Below are 19,954 nucleotides of genomic sequence, written 5' to 3'. Positions count from 1 at the left end.
AAGTGAGGAAAGAAAGAATCCCTACCACACAGCAGCACTACAGAAGAATAATCAAATCCAGAGGTGCTGAGTGAGGTACACACAGGAGAACAGAGGCAAGGTAGAGATCGGTCAGATTGAGTGTGGAGGACCCTGGGGCCTTAGTTGCACCTTAGCAATTAGGGCATGGATTCAGAATGTAACTCAAACCACAGAGCTGTCTTCAGCAGTTCTCAAAAGGGTGAAGGGGAAGCCATGGGATAATTCCAAAGGCCTGCTTTTTTGTCTGGGGAAGTAGGGCAGTGGCTGGTGGCACCTGAAGGATGATCACAACCAAGAAGTGGCTCCAACCCTCTCTGAGGGTTGGCCGCTTGCTGATTCGACATGAGGCTCCCTGACTCACCTGTGAGTCCCTGAATCCTCTTCCTATCAAGTACTGTGAGCACCAAAGGTAGTTGCTTGGCACCTGTTTAATTTTGCTCAGTATTTTCAAATCAGCTGATGTGGATGTAGCCTCATTCATTAAAGCTAAATGAATTAATATTATGATTAACAGTAATAAATGCAGCTCCTAGAATGTGGAATTTATTACCTTGGTTCTTTGGCAGCTATCCATTATTTTAAAATTGCATCTGTTGGCTCACTTCCTTTAATTTTATATGAGAATGTGAAAGAGAAGTATTCCTCTTTAAGAGGGAAAAGAGTATGTGATATACTTTGAAAATTCATGGCTGAATATGCTATTAACATTGAAGATGAACTCAATGTCTAAATTAAAAACAACCCAGATGTCATGTTCAGAGCAAAGGAGCAGCATAATAAAAAACTGCAACTGCACCACAGTGGAACAAGGAAAAGAAAAATACTAACTCACTACATAAAAATCTTTAAGAGTTTTCAGTGCAACGTAAATGAAAATGTCATTAATGGTTAATATGAACTGCCATCTGGACAGTTGGATTATGTAGATTCTGGCACTGGAGCTGTCATTCGTCTCAGAAAGCATTAGAAAACCAGAGAGTTTGAAAAATGTTCCAAACAAAGTTTGACTGGATCTCTCTTGAATCTATTAATGTTGTTGGTGAGCAACAATCTGAGCAAAATCCTACAGAAAGTCAGGTCCTAAGTTTAAAATTGTTTAAACCTGTCTGCAGATTTTGGATCAGGGTTTAGAGTACTCTAGTAATACAGATCTGCATAAATGTAACAACAGAAAAAGAGGTGAAATGCCTTTTATGGGATCTTTTCTTATGCATTCCAAAAAAGTATATATTTCTTGATTCCTACTTTATACCTAAAATCCTGAAGTCAAAGACAGTTTGTGGGAAAGAAAAAGCAAATGTCTAAATTTTCAACATAATTTAAGAAATAATTATTTCTTAGGTTTCAAAGCAGACCACAGAATAACGAATAAATGAAAAGCAGGTCCTTTTTTTTTCCCCAAGGATGTTTTTTTACTGTACATTTTGTAGCAAAAAAAAAAGAGAAAGAAAATAAAGGAAAAAATATTCTGATCACAGGGATGTCATTATCTAAAACTCCAAGTAGGAAACATGACAGATACAAGATCAAGTACACAGCCATGTCACAATATATCTCTGAACCTTTTAAAAAAAATATACATAGAGTTTTTTCATGTGTAATTTTCTCTGTGCATTGCACACTTTCTCCACATCTTTTACAAAATCATAGTAACAATGCGCGATTTCAGAATGGTTCCCAACAGCTGATCAAACAAATAAATAAACAAATGACAGGACAGTCGCAGTAGCCAGCAGAATGTTAGAAATCGCAGTAAAATTGGTAAGGACAATAAATTCTGCTGGATGGGCCATGTGTATTTTTTACAACCACAGCAATGCTCACCGAAAACCAATGTGAGAATCTGTTTACAAACCCTGATGAGCTCCTGTTATAAGTATCTTCCTGAGGATGAGAGACAGGGGAGTAGGAGTGCACCAGACTGGGGAAGGGACGCATGTAATGCAGGGGATACATGGGACACCCCCTGCTCTGAGACACCCAAATTTAACTCAACTTCTGTGGCTAATTTGAAACATAACCAATCCCCTGAAATATACAAAAACTTAATTTTCCTGATGTTACTGGTACAGTCAAGACATGTCATGGGACTGTACAGACAAGGAGCTTTTGTCACAGTAGGGTGCAAGTGTGTCATTTTAGCAGAGTGAGAATGTGACCTCTACCAGAAGCCACGTATTCATAATGTGGAGAGTTCCCAGGAGCTACTTCTGTTTTTCCTTTCTTTATCCTTTGTTAGGGTATCCTGATAACTATTTTTCCCATCTTTGATAGCAGCATCCCTACAGATCTCAATATCTGCTCCAATATGCCTTGAGCATTGACAAGCAGAGGCTATGAAGGAGATGGAAGAAAGAGGATGATATTTTTTTTAATTTGCCCCTAGATTCAATTTTTCCTAGGACAAAAAGGGATGGTATTAGAGGTGGGTTATACAGTACATCAGATATTTGACCTTTGTACATATCCTCCTTTCCATCTGGGGTATCTGATGAGGCTGACAACAAAACCAAAATATGCATAGAAACGTACCTTCTGTTGTGGGAAAAAAGCAACTCAAAAGCAGTAACAAATCAAAGCAGAACAGAAATAATTAAATCCCAACCAAAAGTCCATTCAACAACAAATATTGTTTGCCCAGATATCACAGTTAACACCATGAGATTATGCTGAACAATTTACTCTTATCTGTCCCTGTGGGTGCCCTGCCTGCACTTTTGAGAAAATCACTTGCAATGACAACCAGATATAGCCTAGCACCAGTCATATCCACAGAAGTGTATTTCTGTGGTTAAAAAAAAAAAAAAATAGTGGTGCCATTAAAAAAAAGAAAGAAAATAAAAAGAAACCCGGTAAAATTAAATTTCTGCTGTTAAACCCCTTTTCATCCTCCTTGTTTAATCTTGTGTGAAGGTTCACCAAGAGTCTGAGTAATTTTTGGAAAGCAATGCTAAATACAACTAGCAAATTCTTTGAAACATTCCCACATGGTTTAGTTGGGGCCAGACAGGAATGGTACCATACGTGCCTATTCACATTTCATGACCCTCTTTCTCTTTTACTATCCCTGTTACTTACTTGCTTACCTATCTTTTTGGCCAGTACAACTGAAAACGTTTCCTCCCCTCTCTTTCCAATTGCATGGCCCTGAAGCAAACCACGCTTTATAACACATGAGGGGAGAAGAGAAGGGAGGAGACACTGATATTTACACTGTGCTTTCCATTACCCACTCTGAGCTCCCAAATGTCCCTTTTGCTCCTGTTAGGTCATTGTCATCATACTGCAAAAGCATGCCATTGACTGAGAGGCTCCTCTTTGTCCAAATGTTTGTTATCTTTTTTGGGTAGGTGCAACACTGAGATGTGGCAAAGTCTCCCATGTCAAAAGAATGGCTACGTTTAGTTTTGCCCTCCAGAGGCAACATGAGGAAGCTGCGGAATTTGGACTCCGACTGGCCCAGCAGTGGCTCTTTGTCCGAGTGGCGGGCCACTGTGGAAGTTCTGGAGTCTGTCATTTCCTCCTTTTTCTGACATTTCAGTTCCAGGGAGGCAAAAGCTCCCATTAGCCGGTCAATATTGTGTTTTGATCGGGAAGGAGGCCTCCATTTACTGGACAATGTGCCCTGTTCACTTTGGAGGCTGTAGTTGTCACAGTCACGGCTATTTGCAGAGCTGGAGGAAGAGGAGATGCTGCTCCGTGCAGACTGACAGTTAAACTCCATAAGTTCATTTCTCACCACCACTTTGGGATTGACTTGGGGCAAGACTCCGTTCTGAACTGGTTGTGCTCCATTTGTCTGTGAGTAGACGTTGCTGACATTAGACATCTTCCCCTGGGAATTGTTGCAGACCTTATAGCGGACCATGAGAATTACAATGAATACCAACAGAGTTGCCACAATGATGCCTCCAATGATCAGAATCATGGTCCCACCCAGGAACTGGCTGTGCATTGACTGGCACTGAGGGTAGTCTTCTTTGGTGAAGAACTGGGCACATCCCACAATATTGGTGGCAGTAAGGGTTGTGGCCGTGTCATCCCACATTGCCAGGACACAGAGGTCATAGCCTGTTCCAGAAACAAGGTTGGTTACAACAAAGGCCTTGTTTGTAGCTGGTATCATCCTTAAAAAAAAAAAGAAAAAGAAAAAGAAAAAAGAATTGATTACTCTTGACACAAAGGTAAGAGAGAACAGACATAAGAACAACATAGTGTTAACTGTTCCGAGCACTGGCAGAGAAGAGCCATAAAATTCAGAGCCATAAAATTGCAACAAGCATTCAAGCTTCCCAGCTCCTGCGGGTTCAACATCCCAGCATTCAGTAACACCCAAGTTTTGAGGGCCAGCTCTCAACTGTGTAATAAGGAAATAAGAAAAAGCAGACCAGACTAGACTGGGGATTTTTTTTCTCCTCACCTGCATCTGTCCTCATCTGAAATATATTCAAACCTGAACAAATAACTCAGAATAAAAACATACAAAGAGCAGTTCTTTCTAGTATGCAAATGACCCTTGTGCTTGCTGAGTCTCAACATGGCAGTTGTCACATCACTTCACAGGTGCCTGAACATTTACTGTCTAACATCAGCAGATTACTTACCTTGTGAAGACAAGGCTCTACGCTTAGTTTTCTCATTGACTGAGAATGCAAGGCAGGCAACCATTTCTCTCTTTTTCTCCACTCTCCCACTTACTTTCCCCATCCTCCTACTCCCCACTCTGGAAAATATCTCCTAAAAATGCAGCTACCATCATCATCTTTGCCAGAAAGTTATCCCTACAACCACCTTCCCCTGTGTGAGTGAAAAAGAAACACTGGCATTGGCAGTATGGGCTGTGGAAGCGTGAGGAGAGGTAGGAAGATACAGGGATGGAAATAAGAAGGATTATTTACAACAAAAAATTCTGCTCATGTATAATTCCATGTCCAAAAACCAAATAGCTAGGCCCAAGCTGTGCTCCAAGTTGGGACATTTATGGACATTATTCTTTGCTGCCACAGAACTTAAGCAGTCATTTGAACTCATGCAATATTAGAGCATGACTAGCATTCAAAATTAGCAGATGGGAATGAACATGGTCTACCCCCATTTCAGACTGGTGAAAATTGCAGCACATTAGTGGGACACAGTGGAGAATCCCAGATTTGGTGCCTGGTGGGTAGCCAAGAATAACACTAAAGAGATACCCCATGCACGTTTCTCATTACTGCCTCATTACAGGCTTGAGTGAGAGAAAAAAAGCTGAAATTAAAACAGCCCATTATGACTTAGATCTGCAGGTCTTTTGCACCAGCAAAAAGGGAGTCCTACAGGCACTTAGAACACACAGTGAGCTGGTGTGACTCTTTGAGATGGTAAGGCCTGGGCACAGGAGCAAGGCAGACTCCTTGTGGGAGTGCCAGGCTTTCTCAGCCTCAAATCATTGCCACAGCTAGCACAAACTGCAGCTCTGCCGAGCACCTTCTGTGCAGTGGGAGGGAACAGACCTGCACAGAGAAGCAGCAACGTCAAGGCACTGCAAAGATGATTTTCTGATCATCTTTGCATTTATGCATTCACGCCACTTACTCAACCCTTCAGTCTGGCCACAGGCGAGGTTGTGGCTCCTTTTTAAAAAGCAAACAAACACAGAAAAAAAATTCTGTAAGGAAAAGAAAGATCAGTGAGAGACGCTTGGAATATAAACATCATCTGGCAGGTTTACTCAATGTGTATTTGGGATTCTAGGCACATTTGTCATCCTAATGGAGCTGTTCAACACAGATATAGATGAGCTATTCAGAATGAGCCGAGAGGTCATAAAGCAGCCCTCATGAAACACTCCAGATAATGTTGCTAAAATTGTTTCCAAAAGTTGAAATATTTGGTCTCAAGCTATTTCTAATCATTCTACTCTCCCTGTGGCTCTGTGAACAAAACCCCACCGCCCACAGCAGACTGCACTCTGTTGAATTGTTCAAGGAAGTATATATGTACAAACTAAGGATGATATATGGAATAACAGAATACTATTGATCGTCAAACATTTGATTTTAAACTCTTGAATAGTTTCACCAATTGCTTCCAATCTCCTTCTGTAGTGCTATACTCCACTTTTCACCATCACTACCAGCCCAAAGCTTAAAAAAATTCTGCCATGTGTAAAGTCATTCAGAAGTTATTTCACTGTAAAACCTCATTACAAACAAGTTGCACTGTTAGCAGAAAGAGTAGTCAGCCCTACAAACTGGGTCTTGGACTTGGGTCATAACTCTTGGAAAAACAGGACTGTAATACCATCTGTTAGAGTGGTTCCTTTGGCTTTGCACTGATGAAACACAGAGGCAAGAGAGACCACTGTGTCCAAGCAAGCAGCAAACACCCGGGTTTACACGCTTCATAGCTTTGCACATGTCTGGTCTTCTCTGCGTTTATGCTTTCTCTCTACTGACACAGCCCTTCAGTCTGGCCTCAGGTGAGGATGTGGCTCTTTTCAAACATACAAAAGCAAACAAACATACAAAAATAGAAATACAGTTGTTCAGGCTCACACACTAATGCCCAATTTCAGTGGACACTGATAGCCCAAATCATTTACAATTTGCTTTCTTCAAACACAATTACACACAAGCTTCCAAGGAAATGTAACTGCCTAGAATATTTCAAGGACTGGCAGATAGTGAACAGTGGAAGAAATGTAAAGCCAATCTATTTTTAAATGTACAGAAGTGAGGCCATAACTAGTCCTAAAGCATGGACAGGTTAACTGTGTTGAAATGTACTATAATAAAAACCTCATCTTAACCTTTAAAAGAAACTGAGTCATTCCTAAATTCAATCAATCCTAGAAGCTACAGCTGCGATAATATTGGGACTTATAATAGGTTTATAAAAGATCACAGTTGTAATCTCAATTAAGGAAAAAGCAAACAACTCTCCATATACATCTAAAATGAAGAATTTTGGATGTTTCTGTAAATAAACTTTAAATGTTCTTGTAAAATATTCTAATTATTCTGCCAAAGAACAGCTGAGCATAGGAATAAGTAACAATTTCAGGAGTACTAGGAGTTAAGTAATTAATTTCAGACTTAGTTTTCTATCTTACAGGGAAGGTGATCATCTTTTCTTGAACTTGCCAAATTTTAAGAGCATTTTGGCACTCCTCCACGCTTCGGTCTACCCTCCCCAAACATACTGCCAGTCAGATATGATGGATGACATCTCTTAACGCTCCCCACATCTAAAATCAATGCAGACACATTTTCATTCTGGGATATTGATGACTCTTTCTTTGATTTTCCCCAACACTGGTAGCTGCGAAATGCCACTTCAATCTTTGCTTTGCTGCCTAAGAGGGGGTGTCTCTTCATGGCTCCTCCATACGTGCTGTGCCATTAATCATGGACCACCATGCCCTGGTTCTGGGACTCAATGGCTCAGAGCTGCAGAAAAAATAAGAGGGGCCAGTAAAACTGGATCTAGGCAGAGATCTTGCAGGGCTTTGTTCAGTCCACTCATCAGCTAAACACAGAAAGCTGGTTTCAGATAGCAAGGATCTGCTGCATTAGAGGTCAAAATGAGCTTATGAAAGTCGTTAGCTTTTAGAACTCAGAAGATCCTGGTGTTCACTCGCTAGCCCTCGGATAGCAAACACACTTAACTGTTGAGGTATCTTGAAGAAACAAGCTTGATATTGTCTGCCTGCTCTTCAGGGCAGGGTGATCTTGCAGAGATGCTTCTTATCACAGAAGAGAAATAGGGATCTAAACCTGATACTAGCTTTTCTTCAGGAAAAATAAAGCGACGGTTGACTAACTGCAGGAGGAGATCAACTAAGAAAATATTTGCTTATAGATTATAGCTTATGAAAGGTTTTAATGTATTTAAGGAATCCAGGAGAAGTGAGGACTGGGAAATCAAGAAAATACACAAATACATCAATGGGGAAAGTGTAAATTTAGTCCCAGCTAGGTCAAGACAAAATTTGAAAATCTCACAGAAATGTCACTGTCCAAACACATAAGACACAGTAATGTCTGCCTTCCTCATTTGGTTTATTCTCTTTGGAGTAGGAGGAGCAGGCAAATCTCCACATTCCTGCCAGTGTTTTGTTTTCTGATTCTTAATCTAGCTTCTGAATCCTATCTGAAGGTCAAAATACCCCAAAGAAAACTATTCCTATATTAACAAGTTTCTGACCTCTCTGAAAATCCTGCCTCTATAAGGAAAAAAATGAGGATTAGGGGTCTTACAAATGACCTTCTTAATTTACAAGAAAAAGCCCCCTTCTCTCACGCTTTGGTACAATTGCTGGAAGAGGAGGAGCCCTATGGCCAGGATTGGGGCATGGCATAAGCATCTGAACTAGAACAGCAGTAGGCAGATGCTCCTAGGAGAGTTAATGCGTGATGAAGAGCTATGAAGCCAAGATGAAAGTTTGCAGGGCTTTTTCAAGAAATGCATGGTCTTCAATCCATGGAGATTCCTGTCTCATTTTGTGAAAGCACCAAAATGAGTCCATGAGACACTTTCTAAAAACAGGGAAGGAGAGTGCTAGAACTCTTATTTGAAGTCAACCTTATTTTGTACCACCACCAAATGTCCTTGTTATGTCCTTGTGGACACAACATACAGAAAGCAAGCAATTTTGTAATTATTCACTTCAGAGTGTGGTGATATTAAGGAAATTAGAAAATAAATTAGTTAGAAATACAAGGGAAAAAGGTTTGCTGCAGACTTCAGTAGTAATCCCAGATGTAAGTGAGCACTGAAGCTTGCAGAAAGTGAACTGTGCTGAGAATTTAGGATAACTGAGTTTTATTCTTCCTTTATCAGCTACATTGATATCAGGCTCCACTTTATCAGTAACTCTCAGTTCCCAAGAAATCATTTTGCTGCACTGTAAGTCTCCTCATTTATAAAATGGGGATAATGCCAGCAATCTTCTTTCAAAGGAGGCCTGTATTGTATCAGAGGAAATTAGCAGATATTGTGATTACACTGTAATATACAAACGATTCTTTTCTTCTATGTAGCACTGGGGATTAGCAGGACTGAACTGCTCGTTAATACTGTGGTTATGCAAAACAGACAAATTAGACAAAACCCAGATTAGGTTAATTGGCTAGGCAATTCTGTTGCTTTTCTCCATCAAAGGAAGGATATGATACCATCTAGCTTTAGCCCAAAACTGCTTTAATCACAGAATTTGTAGGGACCTGTCAAGGCAATTCCTTTGGGAAGGTACTTGCAACTTCCAAGAATCAGTTTTATACTAACATGCTAGACTATGTTGCTTTTCTCATAGTCTTTTTTCTTTTTTTTTTTATATTACCCAGCACTATATACTATCTATGCACAATTTTTGATTTATTATCTGGGTCTATATACTACCTGTATACAATTTCTCCATCTGAAATAAATGCCAGGAGTTCAAAATAGAGTCATGCTAATTTATTAAATGCTGTATCAGAAAAAGGAGAAGTAAAAAAAAAAAAAAAGGTAAAAAAACCTTAATTCCTAGGGTGTGAATTTTGTAGCTGTTGTAGACTATACATTAATTACGGAGCAACTGCTAGCTGGTGGTGTCATTATGCACTGTAACTTACAATGAGGAGGGAAAAAGAAAGAGAGGTGCCAGGGTGAAATAGCGATTGCTTTGTAAAATTATATTCCATTTAGTTAGCACACTAAATTCTCTGTATAGTAATGCCTTACTGTGAAAATATCGGTCTCACTGTACACTCCTAAACTTCCTCTTATATTAAATTGCTTTCACTTAAGTGCAAAACATTACTCTCAGAACTAGAAATCAATCCAGAAAAGTTAAACACTGGAATCTGAACAATTCTCATTTTTCAGTGATCCTTTATTTCATTTATAAGTTAGTTCCCTGTTTTAAGATACTTGTTGTTTTTAGGGTTTTTTTTTCCTTCAGCCCAGTTTCATATGTTTTTCTGGAAAAAAAAAAAAAAATTCCAGGTAATCTGCCATTGAGTATTGTAGAAGGGTCTAATAGAGTCCTACATTTCAGGTGGAGTGTCCACCTTCAACCACAGTAGGATTAAAGTAGGACGGTAGAGGAGAGGAAAAGTATCAATGGGAGATAGAAAGTATCAGCATACCGGAGAAAGACTGACTAAAAATCTTGTAAAAAAAGGTGAAGATCTTTCAGCAAAGCCAAGACAATTGTAAAGAAAGTGAAGTGAATCTAGGCAGTGGGAAAAGCCCAGATGGTGGACAGAGATTAAGAACTCTGGAGAAAAGGGCAGAAAAAGATCAGAGGAAGACTAGAAGGATCTAAATTGAAGTGAAAATGTCACACATGATGTACTGCCTGGGAGCAAGAGCATGCAATTGACAAATTTGGGCTGCACACTTAGCATTCTTGGCTTCCAACCTTTGTGATTTGCTTGAAAGTTTTATGGTATATACTCATGTAATTTTTTTCTGTATTTTTATCCCGGAAAGCCCCAGTTTCTGTAGTGATGGAATGAAAATAAAATCTAAAACATTATTACAAATTAAGTAAGCTAACAATGGAGATTAATTTCTGACCCTTCAGATTTCAAAAGAATTCTTTGAATATGTGTCTTCAGATCATGCTAAGGACTCAGGAATTAAAAAAAAAAAAAAAAAAAAACCAAAAAAAACCAGGTAAAAAGTACCAAGTATATTTTGTGTGTGATCTCTCTTTTGGCATCTGATTCACAATTTTTTAATTTAGGATCTGGGAAAGACAGAGACCTATTGTGACCTGCAACTTTAAAAAATGACAGTTGTATTTCTGGTGTTCTGGGAAAAGAGATATTTGTTAGTATTAGCAACAGGGCATAATTCCTCTGTCAGTCATGTCAACATAAGGAAATGTCAGATAATACCAGGAGGTAGCCAGACTTGTTCAGTAAACACTAAATCAACCCAGCATGAATAATTTCCTGCATTTTTATTTTATTAATTTTGGGGGGTTTTATGATATGCAATCATAATTTTGCCTTCAGATGGAATATTTATTATTAAACACAAATCCCTTCTTGCTTTTCTAAAACTTGTGTTCTCATTGCTCATACATCCAGCTGCCCTTCAGAGAATCTGTCTTGTCAAATAAAACATATAGTACATATCATTTCATTATTATTTCCTAATTTGCTTATGTTCTTTTCTGCTTTTTTGTAAAAGTGGGGTTGGAGGTGGGGAAGAGAAGGCAGAGACAAAAGCAATTGATATGCCTGTCAGAAGATGGTGAGCCAGAGAGATACTGATAATGAATATATGCCTTGTGTTACAAAGGAAAGTAAAAAAAAAAAAAACAAAACAAAACATCCCAAACTTTAAACTATTGGCTCAGAGAATATAAAATTTTTTGATAGGCTGCTGAATAATGTCCCCTGGGGGTGCTTTGAAGTAATTTAGCAGGTGACAGAGGAAAGTGTAGGCTTCTAGGGGACATTACTTCACAAGGCTGAGAAAGGGGAGCCATGGTACAAGGTATTCTGCTCCCCTCCATTGCCATTGCTCTAAGGGAAAACCCGCTTCTCCTTATAATTCTCAACAAGATTCTTGCAAACCACAGGGAGCTGCAGTTGGGCACAATGGGTGAGGTGCTTGGATGAATGAAGATCACCAGAACCATCTTCTGATGCTTTGAATCAGTCAAGGTTCTCACTTCATCTGTCCAGGTGCAAGCTACTGCTCTGGGACAATCTCATTTTCGTCCATGTTGGTTTGACAACACAAAATTAGACTTGCAGGCTCCCTGATCTGTGCTATAATTTATTTCATGTGGACATGACAGCAGCAGACATTTAGTGCCCTGAGCTTTCAATTTTATCTTTAGAGGGAAAGCAGGTATACTCTAGGAAGCCTTGTCAGCACAAAAGATTAATCCAGTCACACCCAAGCTATTCAGCGACACAGAGAACACCTTTCACCTCATTATACTAACTGCCTCAGAAAAAAAATTCCTCACACTAATTCAAATCCAACTAAAACATATTTAAGCTCATTAGCAGAGTAATTGAAAGCCCACACAATATTTCTGTTAGTAAATGTGAAGCTGAAGTATTTATGGAAACAATGCAGAGCCACACTAATGAATTCACTCTGTATCTACATGTAAATGTAGAGTTAGAAAGCTATCATAACTCACAGCAACATTTCAAAGAGCCAGCCAGTATATTTCAGATTACTCAACAGCGTGTAAAGTCAGCAACTGATAATGCAGCAACACATTATAACCACCCTGTTTCTAAAGATGGGAAGAGGTAAAACTTTTCCATGAAAGGGGTGTTCGAGTCATTAAGCAGAGTTTGGGACCTGGGACACACTGTTCTCAGTTTTTTATAGACAAATGGCTCATACACTTGGCTGAAGGGTCATGATTATTTTCTCTAACTCAAGTAATTCCAAATTCTTTTTGCCGTGTTGGACAGTTACATCAGAAAAGGTCATCCTACCATACCAGCAGAGGTCACCAGAAGGGAGCAACATTAGAAGTAATGAGCACATTTCAGAACTCAAATGAAACTAATTTGAAGAAGGGAATTTGCTATTTTCCTGGCAGAACACAGCTGTCAGATTCATCTATATGCTGTCCTTTCTTGAGATTTACTAGTGGGGTTTTCCGCTTATTTCCAGGCAGTGAAATCTGTGCAAATTATAATGATGGGATCTATAGTGGGTAACAGATGTCCACCTTTTTCTGTAAGAGCTCATGGGAGCTGAAATGAAGGGGATCCTCAGTTATACTAGCAATTTTCTTCATGCTTGCAGCTCAGAGCACTTACACTAGGTTGAAACCCACATGTCCTGCAGAAACTTGGTGTCCTACCACACAGGATAATTTTACATCCAGAAGGTCATGCTGGAATGACAGAAACTCCAGGCACTGCTTGAAGTTAGGGTTTTTTGCCCGTATTTTGTAATTGGCTGGCCAAAGCAAACTCCAACATGCTGTTTCAAGTTCTTCTGTCAAAAAAATCTTTGTGCACTGGAAAGAGAAGTGTGGAGTCAGCTAACAGCTGACAAGACTATTCTAATTATTCCAACCAAAAACAAGAATCTCGAAATGAAATGAAATGGGCATCACTACCCATAGAAACTCTGTATACTCCAATATATCAGTTTGTACAGAAGAATGCCTCAGCATCAGTTTAAGACACAATTTATGCATTATTAAAAAGTTTAAACACATATCATTCAAGTGTTTCTCCATCCCAGTGACTGAACCTGTGGATAGTCTCAAGAGATAAGGAATGGTTACCTACCAGAATCTCAAGCATCTCTCTTATCATGAAGATTAAAAAAATAGTTCAATTCCCAGGGGAGAGAATGGAAGAACTGCATTTACCAATTCTTGAAAAATGAGGCAAATAAATATCTATCAACTCACCAAAGACACAGACATAGTTTATGCATGTTTAGAGAACCTCTCTGGCAAACCCTCTACCCAATTAGCAAACTGGAAATACCTTTTACTATGTAAAAGGGATACAGAAGAATTGCTTGCTTCTTGTAAACTGAGGAAACTTTTTCAAAAACATATAAGCAAAGTAATCATCAAGCTTCTCGATTCTGAGCTAGAAGAGCAAGAAAACCTTTTGGAACAAAATTTCCATGAAACATGCAGATGATAAAGAAAACCAGAATTATTCAAGGTGACTTTTGCAATAACATTAGGGAAAAATTGTTTTTTCATATGCAGAATGAGAACAAAGGGTGCAAAAATCACTAATAGTCAAAAATATGGTCTCCTAAGGGGAGAAAAACAACAGAAAACAAAAAAGAAAAAAGGAACATAGATGTGTAATGAAGGCATTTCCTAAAGCAGAAGTTTGACATTTTGCCACTTTCTGGTTATTGCACCTAAAGCAAAGGAAAAGGCAGGCTAGAAGGACTGGATAGGCTAGAAAGATGTGGAGATGTTGAATTTTGGAATGCTCTATGAAAGGATAAAACACAGTTATATCCTTTCAGTTTGTGATACCAAAATTAGACAAAAGCATTGCTCACCAACCAGAGATACCCTGCTTCTTTCAAAGCTGAGCCTGGACCGAAAGCATACTGTGTGAAGAGTGACAAATCCATTACTGAAAAGGAAAGTAAAACCCATCCAGCAAGAAAACAAGCTTTAGTTTATAATGACCCCAGGAGAAAGAAAATGAGAAGTCAGTTATAGTTTCCAATAGTAGCATGATTTTATTGTCTAGAAGTATGTTTTGTCATTTAGCAATATATTTCTCTGATGAAGGATCTTAGACATGTGCCACAGATTTCTGGTACATGAACAAAATTTAGTAACAAGTAGTCTACTATTTATTTACATGTTACAAACTCTCCACAATTAGGAGTCTAAAAGCAGACTACTGGCAGCCTACTGAATATACGCAGTCCAGAATCCAGGCTATGCATCCCATTAGTGAACTCATTGGAAAGAGAAAAGTTTGAGCAGTGTTTATCGGATTTTGGTCTCTTCTAGCTACCAGCTATATACTTTGCAAATATATATTTGGCCATCCTCAAATTAGTTCTCTCTCACAGAAAATATGCAGAAGATTTGTAAGTACCAGAAAAGAACCGAAACCCTACTCTTTAGCAAAGTTGCATATTAAATGAGTTTACAGATATAGGACTGCTCAAATTTGGTATCTCCCTTTCATTTCAGAGAACCCCAATTCTTCTCTTTAGGTTTGATGGTGTAACATTAAGAAGAGAGCAGAATTTCTTCTTATGTTTGAACTTCACCAATTGATTAAAGTTTTACCTGACTCCTGAGATTTACCCACTTATGGCTTAAATTACACAGTTTTGCTGAATAGGGTTTTAAGACGAAATGGACTCAGACAGCGAGCAGGTGACCAACAAGTTAATTAGCTTGCACAGAAAACCCCAAGTACAACAAATGGTAGGCATGGCATCAAGTCTGTTGATACAGCTACATCCAGATCTTCTAGGTTTATTATTCCTTTACCATGATTAATTGCTAGTCATCATTCCTGGAGGCTTTTGCAGGCATGGATATTTCATTTTTCACCAGGAGAACAAAAGCTTTTACTTGTTATAGGCATCCATATGAGGTCATTACAAACAATGAAAAGCAGCTTATGAATAATTTTACTGAAAAACTCTGTAAATTCTGTGGAATAACATGTGTAAGAGTGCTTTGTACTGTTGAAAGGGAAATGAAATAATGGATTTTTCTTTATCTTTGCTCAAAAAGCTTTCAAAGAGTAATGAAGGAAGAGACTGACAGATTGCTCTGCTTTGGAGAGCTTCAAGGGTAAAGCCTGAAAAACTCAAAATTCTTCACTCTGTAAAATCTTCTCTGAGCTTTCCTGCTGTAACTCCAGATAGCTTAAATAAGTAGAACATGCAAAAATTACCCCAAGAGCTAAAAAAGAGCAAGGAATAAAATGCAAATCAAATGCACAACGGTACTAACTGTACAACTTTTGCTTGCTTGAAGAATACAGAAACATTAGTCACCTCTACTATCAGACAAGGGAATGCTGTCCTCATCCTGTCAAAATGAGCAGTAGTAGAAATTTGCCAAGTGTTCCTTGATATTTAGCAACAAAAAGATTGAGCTGAACATTGATTCATTACACCAAGCAGCATCAAAACCTTAGTGTGATCCCTTCAAAAAGACTAAGAAGTCAAAAGTCAGACTCATTCCTAGAAAAGGAGTGCAATAAACATTTAAAAAATCACTACATAGAAATACAAGATTTCAGGCTTCTTTGGAGAGCACAACCAGCACTGCATTCTAGGGTGCTAGGGTGCATTAGTTATATGACTCTGTTTTCCCATACATATATTTGTCATGAGTATAATCAGTATACTAATCAGCATTTGACTCAACTTTCGTAATACCTAATGTAAACTTAAAGAGGAAATTTAAGCATGACCCTCCATAACCACTATATGGATTGGGAGATTTCTTAGATCTGCAATGATGAAAGAACAAAATACGTTGCACCTGGGAAAGCATTTTCCCTTCTTTTCTCCATAAATGGTTGCCTTAGAAGTACCAGAGTGCAGCTCAGAGTGTATGAGCATGGGAATAAGGAACTTTTACTCCCTTATTGAGTACTATCAAGTTGTGCTTCATTAGCAGAACTACTATTTTGGCTTGTTTGCAGTGGGTTGGGTTAGAGGGAGCCCTAAACTTGCCTCTGTACCACTTGATACACAGATGCTGGGCTCTGAGTTCACCTCTCTGAATGTTGTTTCAATCCCCTTCCTAGGTGACACCAAGACAGTGCCAATCCCATGACATGTGGAATTAGGATAAGCAGAACCATCAGTCTGTGGCAGGACTCCAGCAAGGCACAGTGTCTTTCTTCGGCATGAAGAGAGAATAAGGGCCAGATGAGCACCTTAACTGATGAGATGGCTTTTCCTACTTTCTTGCTGGGGAAGTCAGCCAGCTTTACAGAGAAGAGGTTTTCATTTTTTTTAGTTTAATTTCCTTCCTTTTTTCTGTCTCACCAAAGCAAGAGAAGGACAGTCACCAGCAGAAGAAATGAAGCTGCAAACCTACTGAATAGCAACTCTGATTTTACAAGATAGGAGGATGTAGCCTGTACCCAACTATCTGTTAAAGGAGCTCCCACATTTCCCTCATGAATGTAGTAAGAGAAAAAAAGTGGGAGTGGTCTAATAAGAACTGTCCTTGGTTCTGAAAATCTGCTTGAGAGCTGCGTTTGTTTCCACAGCTGCTGGAGACATCTCAAGCAGAACACACTCCTGCTTCATCCCCTGTGCCTCTCTCAGGAGAGAGTAGAGATGTGAAAAGTCCTGTGTCCAAGCACCTCAAGGGCTTTTTATTCACTTTAAGATAGCTTTCAAACCCGACACTTAGGGTGCAGTCATTTCCCAGCCACGTGCACTCTGTCTTTGCAGGTGTGTATTTGTACCATCCCCCATGTTCAGCGTGCATCCTTTATTGAGAAATATTTGCCCTACTGTGACAGTGCCAAAAATCATTTCTTCGTGGTTGGAAACGGCTGCATTCAGGGATGAAGTGGAGATAAATGTGGCACTGCAGAAAACTTCTATGAGCTACTGGCTTTTACATAACTCTTAGAATTTACTATCTAACGTGCCTCATAGGTAGACTAAAATTAACTTACCTCAGACAACAGAAACTCCAAACAGAGCCAAATGATTTGCCACAATGTGTGCATTTCTCTCTTCCACAATAGCCTGACTATAAGCCACAAGTCAAAAATTAGTCTGGTCCTAAATTCATGTGCCTATGCACCTAATGAAGATAAAACTCTGACTCATAGTGATTAAATTTCAATGAAATATTAAAGAATGCTTAATTGGTTTCAATACTTCAGCAGTAGAAAAGAATTTATTCTGTCATGACTAGAATTCATAACCACGTTTCAGAAGATGAGTAGGTCTTTAATGACCATGCTGGCAACCTTTTGCAGTGCCATAGAAAAGGTGAATGAACAGAAAAGTTTCTATAAACACTTGTGTAATTTCTCACTCCGTATGTAAATATATGGTAGCCTGCAACAGATTTCACTCAGGTCTTTTTTCCTCCTGTGCACTCTGGGTCTGTTGGCAGACACTGGCCTCTTTATTCTCTAAAGTGTCCCCGAACTTTCATAGTCATATTTCTGACGCCACTGCTATGTGGATTTTTTTTTACCTTGCTATGGAATGAATCACTCCACCCTCCCTCCAGCACGAAGACAAATGTGATTGCTGCTCCTGAACATATGGTAGAGCCTAAAAAAAGGGTTATCTTGTAGGAGTGTATCTGTATGCATCACTTATCACACCGTCCCCAATGGAGAATTTAAGATATGATAGCTTCTCTTTTTCTTTCTCAAACTGCTCATGTTGAGCTTTTTTCTGTCTACTGGTTTCCAACATGCTCATGATTCCTCGAGAGAGAAAAGCCCACTCCCAATACAACTGGCCTTTTACATATTGCTCAGCAAACTTGGATTTGCTCTACTTTCAGGGACAAGTTTTATAAGGTTCAAAAGCAAGCGTACAGAAGTTTTCCTCCTTTCTGTGTTCGTAATTTCTGTGTCACATTATAGAACACTTTTTTGTCTTGGAAGAGAGTAACCTGTAATCATATGAAGAGATAGATTTTCAAAGTTCCAAATTTCTACGCTGGTCTCAGTTTGAGAGAGAAGGTGTTAGCATAATACCACAAAGCAATCTTCTCATATTCCAAAGTCTGTCTTCGTCATGAAGCTGTGGACATCTTCAGAGTGACCCATGAGATGACAGCAAAGGGTAATTTTTCTGTGAACATCCTCTAGTGTCAGGCAAATACTTTGAGGACTTCAGAATGCTTTAACCACTATTCAAAAGTATTTAACTAGAATAGTCTCTAATGGAAATGCTTTCTGTAACTCAAGAGACAGTTACCCTGAATTGAAGGAACACCCTGGCTCTATTTTTGTCTATAAGACAATCCTATACAGGTGGAGATGGCTCTCCAATGGTTCTGTGCATTGTCTAGAATAGATTTAAAGCTTGTTAGAGAAATGGCTGCTGTAGTTGCCCACACAAAAGTTTACTAAGGCATGAAAAAAGCAGACCTACCTAAGAAAACTGAATGAAACACAACCCCCTTAACTAAGCAGAAATTATAATTTGATGCCTGATATGTACACTTCTAAGGATGGCAAGAAGAAAATTTTGTCATGGATGCGGGATAAAGGTGAATTTTAAGTATATGGGTCAATATGACCATAAAAACAAATACAGAAAAAATGCAAAGGCATCAGCATTTTCGTCTTGATTTAAATCAGAGTAGAGTCATGGGTGTGTGCACAGGGGCCCTAGTGAGCTATCTGGTACTCAGACTTCTCCCCCAGTCACAAGCACAGTGTCTTAACAATTCCTTCATAAGGACAAGCAAGCGTTTTCAGGCTGAGCTTGTGCTCACTAAACCTGGCCTAATCTGCACCACTGCTCTGAGCTTGTGATTATTTCTTAAAAGAAATCTGCTCTTGCAATCTCTCACCTGCAGCTCTGCTGACTTTGCAGTGCTTGAGGCCTTCTCACAGACATACCAAAACCAGCAGGAGAAGCAGCAAAGAGGGTGACACTGATGAATGGGTGCAGGGACCACCGACCATCCCAGAGAGTAATACACCCCAAAAGACACATCTGGACCAAACCTCTTCCCCAATGACTCACAGCACAGAAGGCAGCCTGAAAGTCAGAGAGAGATGTGTCTACAGTGCTCAAAATATCCTTGGATGCAAAAATCCAAGGGACTGGTTAGTGAAGAACATCCCTGCAGTGAAGCAAGAAAGAAGTATACATTTTTATATTTTTCCATCTCAGCTGCAGCCCAATGCAACGTGTCATGACATCATCTTAGTTTACTCAAGTACAAGTGTTTTTTGCAAGCTGTATCTTGCTGAGATAAAATCAATTCACGAGATTCCAGTGGAATAGGATAGGAGGCACTTCATGGATCAAAGCTTAATATTGTATCCAGGGAATAAACAAGGGTAGAGGCTTTGATCCTGCCATATACTTTCTGCACCTGTGGACACTGATTAAGGTTTGATAGGGTCTTTCCTACCAGACTTCTAGACAACCAGAAGTCTCTGAAATGGTCACTACCTGTTGTTTCCATCAGCCTTACTTTCAGTAATGTTCAGGGAGGGTTGGTGCTTGGAGACAAGTACTGACTGAAAGCTTGACAGCCCCTGCCATGTCAGTTATAAAGGCTCTGCTTAGCTCTCAAGGAAGAGGAAGCCATGTAATACCATTTTTTGTTACAGCCTAAGATCCATATGACTGCTGTGACATGACTGCCAGTTAAAGTAATGAGTATTCACTCACAAAAGTTAAGGCAATTGGAACCTTAATGCATACAATTGTAGCATTAGCTTACAGAGGGATGTTCGGTTTTATTGAACCTGCTGACTTCACCACAAGACTTTGATTGACA

The 19,954-nt window shown here is 39.3% G+C and overlaps 1 protein-coding gene across 1 annotated transcript in view; it reads right to left on the bottom strand.

Moving 5' to 3' along the window:
* Window positions 1-3,229: 3,229 nt before the first annotated feature.
* Window positions 3,230-19,954, bottom strand: part of LRFN2 (leucine rich repeat and fibronectin type III domain containing 2) — a gene marked incomplete at both ends in the record, with an annotated part of 35,027 nt that continues 18,302 nt past the window's right edge. Inside the window, one exon of the mRNA XM_082302733.1 lies at window positions 3,230-4,148. Within this exon, the coding sequence (XP_082158859.1) occupies window positions 3,230-4,148 (919 nt within the window). The remainder of the gene's footprint in view (window positions 4,149-19,954) is intronic.

This window comes from Coloeus monedula (assembly GCF_965178545.1).
Source record: "Coloeus monedula genome assembly, chromosome: 2".
Classification (NCBI taxonomy): domain Eukaryota; kingdom Metazoa; phylum Chordata; class Aves; order Passeriformes; family Corvidae; genus Coloeus; species Coloeus monedula.
The sequence above is the reverse complement of the archived record's forward strand: the minus strand, read 5'-3'. Positions and strand labels throughout refer to the sequence as shown.